Source organism: Cylas formicarius, unplaced genomic scaffold, assembly GCF_029955315.1.
Source record: "Cylas formicarius isolate icCylForm1 unplaced genomic scaffold, icCylForm1.1 PGA_scaffold_1__22_contigs__length_36826433, whole genome shotgun sequence".
Taxonomy (NCBI): Eukaryota; Metazoa; Arthropoda; class Insecta; order Coleoptera; family Brentidae; genus Cylas; species Cylas formicarius.
Window position 1 is genome coordinate 4,351,558 of NW_026844264.1, and position 9,801 is coordinate 4,361,358.

General features: G+C 36.1%; 1 protein-coding gene across 1 annotated transcript; it reads right to left on the reverse strand.

The window, feature by feature from the left end:
* Positions 1–710: 710 nt before the first annotated feature.
* LOC132696269 (uncharacterized) lies at positions 711–9,680 on the reverse strand. The gene is made up of 11 exons (XM_060661008.1): positions 9,559–9,680; positions 6,657–6,755; positions 4,775–4,992; positions 4,426–4,722; positions 2,326–2,533; positions 1,970–2,272; positions 1,597–1,917; positions 1,244–1,547; positions 1,115–1,189; positions 885–1,031; positions 711–830 (listed from the first exon to the last, which is right to left on the reverse strand). The coding sequence occupies exons 1-11, from the start codon at positions 9,620–9,622 to the stop codon at positions 824–826; spliced, it is 2,043 nt and encodes a 680-aa protein (XP_060516991.1). The 5' UTR covers positions 9,623–9,680; the 3' UTR covers positions 711–823.
* Between the last annotated feature and the right edge of the window lie 121 nt (positions 9,681–9,801).

The window sequence follows — 9,801 nt, forward strand, 5'->3', positions numbered from 1 at the left end:
TGACGAGATTAGACGCCGCACAAATCGAATACACAGAACAACTGAACGAATTGAAACAAGACAACTGGTATGGTATTGGCATGTTAGATGAATGGAGGAAAATGAATGGCTAAGAAAAGCTTTTGAATATGCTTCAACAAATAAAAGAAAACGAGGGAGACCAGCTACCACTAAAATGTTTGCTCTATTAGTATAAGAAAAAAAAATGTCGTGTGATCTATATATCTCGCTAAATTTTGAAGTCTCAAAATCGATATTCGGATTTAACGTAATTTTGGTTTATGGCTTTAATATTATTGAAAGGTATTAATTAATTTGAACGAAATATTTTACTAAGGTCTTTGCAAGAAACGCCATTTATAAGCAGAAAGAAAAAACCGACTTGGCAACATCTGCTAAATAAAGAATATTTTAGAAAAGGGAGATATTTAAAACTCTATTTTAGTTTTTGGAAAATCATTATGTATTTTATAATCTATCTATCTAGATTGGTGTCTAAAATATCTGAATATGTTTACTTAAATCTTTAAAGCTTAAAAGCGTAAATGTTATCTGGAACTGGATTGGTCAATTTTAATGTAACGGAGAGCAAATTAGTGTCTGTAAACTTGAAAAGTTATCAAGGGTATAGGATAAGGATAGTAGCTCCCTAATAAACACTTAACAGCCTCAAACAAACAAACAATTTGCTAAACTATAATTAATAAATATCTGCTACACCAAAAAAAATATAATAAATTAATCGTCTTCGAATATTCGATTGTCTCTTTACCCGTTGTTCCAATAAATTACTCTGCATAGTCCTTGGACTTCAGTGAATAGTTCACCTACTAAAATATTAGTGAAAAAAAAGTAGATAAATAGGCTGTCAAACCAAAACCTACTCTGCGTTTAAACGTTTCAAATCAACGGATAAAATTTCAACAGCCCTGTTATCTCTTATAGGCATTCTGTATTCGCTTCGATACGTAACGCCACTGTTCGTGGTTTGGTCTCCTGGAACTGCGTCTATCATTGTACCTGAAGGTCTTCTAGAACGGAAATGATTATAAAATTTCTCGTGAAACACAATTATCGAGTCTGACTAAACAGAAGGCTCTATTAGTATACCTACATATCTTGTTTAGGTGTTCCTAGTAGTACGTCTTTGACCATGGAAGACTCCATCAATTTGACATATAGTGATAACCTTTAACGAGTCGTGGAAATATATACACGTATTTAGAGCATTATAGTTTATTACCGTCTTTTGAGGCACCATAGATATAGAGCAACCATAACCACAGCAAGCAGCAGGATACAGAGGACTATTACTGCAGCCATGTAAATATTCGCATTGAAAGCGGAATTGTCCGTCGCAACATCACTTGCGGGTAGATTAATAATCGCAGTTGCATAAGCTATATTTCCTTCACTGTTTTGAGCAACTAGCTTCAGAGCGATGCTTGATTTTGTCTCTAACGCGTCAGAAGGTAAAGGCCGAAGCAGCTGTAAATGAAACCCGGATCCTTGCTTTATAACGCTGAAGTATTCTGCGTATTCCAATCCTAAAAAGCACAGACGGAGCTTTCCAAAATAACCCCTTCATTATCTTACCGTCATCGAATGTGACATTAACTTCATCCTCTGGATTTGAGGCATATATCGAGATGTTTCCATCTGTTGAGTTTAATATGGGTTGGCCGTCGACAATCTTGTACTCAAAGGTGTAGAATACCCTAGCAAAATATAGCTGAGAGGAAGCTTTCTCTTCTATCGTTACGATTAAAGTCGTTTTTGCAAGCGCATCAGTCGTCAAGCTTAACTCTAAAGGAATTACGCTTCCAGAAGTCTCAGGCAAGACAACGTCGGAAGGTACCACCTTAATAGTCTGTTGATCATTTTCCACTAAAGTGCAAATGAAATACTGCGCATATTCTGAAAAAGCAATTGGTCAACATAATGGAAGTTGGTAACAAGAATGTCATACCTCCGGTTAAAGTTAAGTTTGATACACCATCCGGTTTTGAAGTGAATAAGATGACCGGTCCGTCGATTGCTTGTATCTGTAAGGCTTCACGAACATAATTGAATCTGTAGAAATCTTTACTAAATGTGGGGCTGTCCAATTCGACGGCTTCTAGGGCAATTATTAGTGTAGTACTTGCAAGTACGTCTGTTTGGAAATTCAGCGTCAATATTATAGGATACTCGGTATCAATTGGCAAACGGCTGTTGATCCTTATAGTAAACGTTTCACCCTGTCGATCTGCTTGAAAATACGAAGCGTACACTAAAATAGGGAACTTTAGGGAAATGCTTCGCGAAACCGGAAAAGACACTCACATCCGTTCAAGCCAACGTTGTCAATCTTGTCGACCTTGTTGGTAACGGCAACGACGCTTTCATCTGAACTCAGCGACCCAGTGGTTTCGGAATACGTAAATGCATAGGTGGTCCTTGAAAACGAGGGTATGTCCAGACCTGCACTCTGGTCTACCGTTATAATTAGTGTGGCGTTGGTTGACAATGGTCCTGGAATTTTCCCGGCATCCTAGACATGCGTCAGACAACTTTACAATTATATACATTCAGTAGCAGCACCAATCTCTTATTTCTTAGATGAAAATTTTGATGTACAACTACCTAAATCTAAGACTAGCTGGGTTCGCATGACTTTTTTTCTAATTTGACTTATGAGAATATTGATAGAATTTTCCAGTTCCGAATTGATAATATTAGTTTTCAAACAGACTTCCACATGCCACTGTAATACTATTAACTATTCTGGAGTCTTTCTGCGTCGGTTGTCGAAGAAATGAACTTGCTAGCGTTTCGCCAATCACCATGTTGGCTTCTTCAGAGCTTAACTGAAACTGATTTGCATTCCATGCACGGAATGAATGATTCCAATATTGGCGAGACCTGCAAGAATTTTAGTTTGGTGTAATAAAATTTGATGCCCTGTTTCATTATTGTTTTAGCAAACAATATTGAATAGGCTTAATTAATATCGGCAAAGATAGAGAAATACACTGATACCATGACAATTAAGGTACAAGGAACCAACATCACAACCTCGAACAAAAATCCAGGAACCTAATGGCCACAAGTTGTGCTAATACTCTTTAATCTGCTAACCTGCTAATCTGTGTTCCAGCTGAAGTTCCGATCAATGACTAGTCCCACCTAACAGGAAAGTCATACGTAACTTTCTCAAAAGCCAACACCGACGTGTATTGATCAATATTAGTAATAAAATTCCTCACCATTCTTAGAGAAATTTGAGAGATTGCGAGGGGTTGTGGTTGCCACAGAGAATATATTCCAATGGGCTGACGAATTGCTTAGGCTTGGAGGTTACTAAGGAAACTCGGTGGAAGCGTACAATTCACAAATCTACTTACTACTAATTTGACTGCAATATCAGCATTTATCAACATTCTTCAAGCAGTGGTGACTACTTTCGACAACAATAAAAAACAGGTGTCCTGGATTCATCTAGATAATAGACTCTCGGATTCTGAACTAAATATCATCTTCAGCAACACCCGTTTGACATTCAATAATTGGCCTAAATATCTAGGCATAATCCTAGATGGTACTCTCTCTTTCAAGAAACATTTTTTCAATCTATCGGCTGAGTTGCAGTCGACGAACACTATGTTCTATGTGTGCTCTAACTCCCGCGCTCCTGTTTGGCTCAACAGTCCCTACGCAAGACTCGTAGATCGGAAACTGAATCAAAGTGAACGCCTAATTTTAAGTGTACTATTCGCTCCACCAGAACTTCGCAGGAAAGATCCATTCTATCGTCGGTATAGACCTTTCTCAACCAAACTAGTCTTCACATGATTATCTCTTAGAATAAACTGATTGAAATCTTGTTTCTCTCGTTTACGGAGCCATCGTCTGCCCTTTTTCGGAAATAATTTTCATACACATTCCAGAGATATTAGGCATTCTATTGCTTCACCCTACTACTGCGGTCTTTCCTTATATTCAAAATATTACTCATCACAATATCAAAATTTCTGATGAAATATAATGTTAAAACCAGAATTTCCCCCTGATTCAATATCCAGCAAAGACAAAATTCCGTTTGAGACACTAAGAGTATACAGTATTCCATATGCGCACAACAATTCGAGACATGACGAAAACTAGGCAAAAAGAACATTAAACAGCCTTAAGACTCCATAGAAAGCTCCGCATCGTTCAAGCATTGCAAAAGCAGGTACAGACTAGAATACAATCCAGTTTGAGTTAATCTCTGAAAAAATCGATAGAATGATTGGCGAAATAGGTCGATTCATAACAATCGAAGTAGGTATCCAGGAGATTTGTTTCTCTGTTAATCGTCGATAAGGGTAATACGAAAACTCAAAATAATTAGCCTTGTTATACACTTTGTAACAACGGAGGCCATGACTACACCTTACTTACCGTCGCCACAATGGTATATGTTTTTGGTTGGGATAGCCACATCAGCGATCTGGCACTAAAAGTTACCGTGAACGACTTGTTACCAGTTTGAATTCCACCCACTTCGAAGTCATCTGGTTCCACCATGAAACTTATCAAGGTGTTGGAAAAATCGATATCCGTAGCTTCTACGACCGTTGATCCGTACAATGAAAAATCCATTTTAGGCATGATGGGCATAGGCACGTTAAACTCGAATATGTTCGCGGAAAACTCAGGCGGGTGATTATTCGTGTCCAACACCGTTACAAAAAAAGCCTGAGGCACCAAGTCGTAAGAAATCGCTTTTTGTATGAGAAATGTAACTCACCAAACTGAGAGGCGGGTCTCTGATAACTTGACATTCGAAAATAAAAGCCAGACTGATAGCCAAGTTTTGTCCTGCGGTGTAAGAGTCTTGGTCGACGTTTGAGAATTCTTTGGTGCTACTCAGAGTAAAATTTCCATCTAGACTGTAGTTGAAGTAAGACATCGCCATGGTTTTTTCTACTGCAGAATCGGAAACATATAGGGAGAGAAGGGACACGCCTGAAAAAGTTATCGCAATTATAACAAACGGCTGGCAGAGGTTAAAATTGGCTCTCTGTTAATTCCGATTTTTGAAAAAAAAGTATTGAGGATTTCTTGTTGTTTAGAAAATATTTGTATATCAGGGTATCAGTATGGTAATTTCACTTATCTCCTATGTTTTATTTTACTGCATCCATGTATACATGATATAGAATATTCGAAATCTTAAATAAATAAATTTGAAAATTAAGGATGCGATAGTCCGCCACTTTTTAGTAAAATCATTGAGATAATTGTCAGTCTTAAGTATGAAAGCACAGCATTTCTTTATCAAAGATCTCTCAACAGTAAACTTCTCGGTCCTGAAGAATACACGCTTGACTACGTCTATGAGAACATTATAAGGAAGCCACACAAGAGATAATAGTAGTAAAGAAAAACAGCACAAAAAAAGAAACGTTGGTGGAATGGAAAGATAGACACAATGGTTCAAGAAAAAATAAATCTGCAATGCCTAACTATAAAAAATGAACGAGACCTTAAGAGTGGAAATACATAAAAAGACAGCTAAGAGTTCAATTTAACATAGAAAAAACTAGTCTTGGCCTAGAAAACGTGAAGAAATTAACAGCTATGTAGGAGGAAGAGAACTTTGAAGAACCCAGGAAAAGACGGGTCAAACATTCAAATGATTAAAATGCTTATGACACTATAAAAACCTAATTCAGGTATTGAATATCAGAATATCAGAATATCAGGTCAAGAATATATAACTGAGTCTTGAAGACTCAATACTTCAATATTCGATCGGAGGATATTGATCGGAGGATATTGAGATACCTGAGGAAACGGCGAGAAAAACTGTTATGAACCTTAAACCAGGTAAATCTAGTGATCCAAAGTTCCGAAATGTTATGATAAATGAATGCTTGAATGGGTATCTCGTCTTCAAAGATTGAATGCCTAATCTCCTTCAACCACAAAGATTAAAGGGGGCTGGAATAATTATCAGGGCTTCTCGATTACCCGCACAGTGAAGCAGGTTCGATGGCAGAATTTACCTGATCTCATTGAAGAGGATTATAAAGAAAAAGAACAGAAAGGACAATGAGTTTTTGCGGTAGGAAGATCATGTACACACATCTCTAAAACAAGTTATAGAAAAGAGAGATATTTGAATTTTGATACCCCCCCAGGGTATCAAAATCAAGAATTCGGAAGAATTCATGACGAATGAAGCCAGAAAATTACTCTGTGCTCGGAATAGAATATTATGTAAAGTTATGAGGCAATGGTAAACAGGACCCTCCCATATGGCTCAGAAATCGACAGACACATGAAAAAAGTTGAGGCCCTTGTAACGGAGAAGGCATAATCGTAAAACAACGGGTAGGAACAAAAGTCGCAGAATGCAGGATATTGGGAAGAAACAACTTACGTGGTACGAACACCTGAAAAGAGTGCCATATATCCGATGGCAACAGGCAGAAGAAAACGAGGACTACCAAAATTAGAATTGGCCAACCTGAGGACTGTCGGGCAACGTCGAAGGACGTTCTAAACTGACCTATTTTACTTCAGGACAAATACGTACTCAACTATTTAAAAAACTGTACCGACTTTTGACAGTTTTATCACCGGCTACCATATAATGTGCTTATCTTTTTAAGAAAAATACTTACCGGTAATTCCTGTTGCCAGTCCAGTAAACATTAGTTCATTTACTTGAGTGTCGTCAATTGTGAGGGACACTGATACGTCACCGCCATCTATTGAGCATTCTGTAAGTAAAATTGCAGGTAAATAACAATTAACAGTTTTTTTCACTTATTAATAATTCCTTATCTGCTTGAGGCGAGAAAACAAACTGCCCCTTTTTTTCGATTTTTTTTTTTAAAGTACTCCCGAAAATTTGAAAAATATGTACGCTGCGTAAGTGTATATGCTCCTCACTAAACTCGAAGTCTGTGTACGGGACATCGTACGTTATCGCCTTTGGTACAAATCGATTCAGCGTTGGATCTCTGTTCTTCGTAGAGGACCTGCCGAAAATTTTTGAAGCCGGATAACGGTCAAACCCTTGGAAGTCCGAGCTTCAAATTTTCCTGCATACTAACACTAGGCGATGCGTATCGGCGCACATTTTGTCGACTATTAATGGTTTTTGCCCGGAACATCGCTATGAAACAAAGTGAGTGTTCGAAATTTTAAGATTCAGACCTAAAATTCGGATCTAATTTAGAACTCCACCCCCAGATGGAACTGGGCGGGATAGGAAGCTCCGAAGTATTTATTAAAAAAGAATTTTTTCAGGGACAAAAAAAAGATTTTTTCATAAAAGGTATGTCCGATTGAGAAAATTTTTGAACGAGAAGACGCGCGAGATTTGGGAAAGGAACGTAAAAATGTGATTTAGTCAAAAATGCACCGGGTGTCCCAATTATGAACAAAAAACTGAAAAGTGCCATTTTTTGAAGTAAATCATTGACTGTAAATGGAATTGAATATTACCTCGTAAATCAACTGTTTACGCGTTTCGTCTATTACTTCGCGATAGTGCGGAATTCGTGTAAGTGCCTTTAGGATCCTCAGGAGCTTATGAAAAACAGGAGAAAACTTTATTTTTAATTAAATAGTACAATACAACAAAAAAAAAACTATCCTTTGTGCTGTCAACGGTTTCGTGAAATCAACTTGTTTAGTTCTCGAGATACAGGGTGAAATAGAATTTTTGCGCTTTTTGGGGTGGCATCATATTTCGGATACCTTGTAGGATAGAAAAAAGGTAAAAATTGCGACAGCAAGCCTTGGAAATGCAATTTTATAAGAAAAACGTAAGTTATCACGAAAATGTACGTTATTGAAGGAATTAGGAAAATATGAACCAATTTGAAAATGGTCATAAGTATGATATGATGGTTTGGTTATTATTATAGTGACTTATTATTAATTTTTATGATGCTGATTTAAAAAAAAAACTTTTTTTAAATTTACCTTATGTTATAGAATGATAATAACTAGAAGAATGAGGTGTTGTATTAACAAATGTTGAGGCCAATCACGAGAAGGAAACTGCTAGGCTCTCAAAATCATAAACGCAAACGATATTAATAAAATATACACATAAACTCTATGGAGCTGAAGCTGGAGAAAGCCGCCTAATAACTAATATCTTAAAAAAACCCACATTGATCCCAACTTCGGTAGAAAGGTGATGTGTTCCGACGAAGCCTATATAAATTGTAGTGATATTTTCAATAAGGTTAATAATACGCATTGGTATATGAAAAATCAATTTTTAACAAGAGAACATCATCAACAATACAGGTTTGGGTTTAGCGCCCCTTGCTTTAAATTGGGAACAAAAATTAAATTCCATATTAGATAGATATCTGGCATTTTAAACCAAATATTACCTGATTTTTTGGATAACGTGCCCCTAGCAAAATTTCCACAGTGCATAAATTGAAATGTCACAAATGAACCAATAACTTAGTAAGCAAAATGTATCTGTAATCCGCCAATTCTACGGAGCAGCTATAAAAACATTTGGGGATTTAGATCTTTTGAAAATCTTGATCTTGATATTGGTGTTTTTTTGTCAACTATTTTTTGACAGATTTTTTTTTAATTATAATACTTAATAAGACTTAAAAAGTACAATTTCCGGCTAAAACGTAATGTTGACGTTTTAGTTATTTTTTACTTGAAAATGGTTTACCGCTCCAGGTTAAAAAACTACAACAGTTTCTGCTGCGTTGAAAAGATTTATTAAATTAAGTATTTCAGAAAAACGACGAAAGGTATGGATTTGTGACGTCACAACTTACGGAGTAGCGGCTTTGTGTGTCAAATTTAAAGAACTAGGATTTTTTTTTGCGAAAAATGTTCTAGCGTCAAAGTAATTATCAACATTAAGTTTATCAAGTTCGGAGTAAAAAATGGTTAGTTAATTATCCTCTATCTCAGTTATGAGTAAACTTATGGAAAAAGTGGAAGTTTATCTCAATCAAGTTTTTTACGTAGAATCCAGTGGTGTAGTCAGTTCTGAAACTCAAAAAATTTGATGCCTATAACACGCTTGTATTTATTTTACGGTATGACTTTTAATAATTTGATTAGAATGCTGTTTTACTTTTTAAAAACCTAAAAACACCTAAGGTTTATTTTAAATATAGAGCGTATATCTTAATATTATTTCTTAAATGTTATATTTTTTAAAGCAGCTTTTGTATGTGTAATATATACTAAATGCGCATTGTTATTGTCATATTTTGAGCCACAGCAGAAGGAAGGGAAAGTAGTAATTAATATAATTACAAAATGTCATGACAGCTCAAGGATATCTAAAAATAAATATAATAAAAGATACATTCCGTGTCTTGTAACATTAAACAAACACAAGTTAATTAGTGCAAGACAAAGATAACATTTCTGTTTATGTAAGCTTCTATTTAAACAAAAAGCAAGGTACAAAGAAGCGACAGGCCAGCTTTTTTTATAAGGGAGATACGCCGTAAAACCATCAAAAACAGAACTCGCTGTACAAATAAATTAATAATAACAAGAACTACTGACACTCACCTTGCGCATCTGCAAAGCTTCCAGCGCAAACAACTAGAATGTAAATGGCGCGCCACATCTTCATTATTACCAGATGATTTTATTAAAGCGCAATAAAAAATTTCCCCGAAAGTGACAAAAACGCCGAGGTAATTTTCTTTTAATGAGTTTGCTTCGAGTGTCCCGTTTAAATACAAACAATTCATGTCACACCGCAAATATGTCAGTAGCCACTTGAAGTTTCCCGAGATAATCACGAACAGA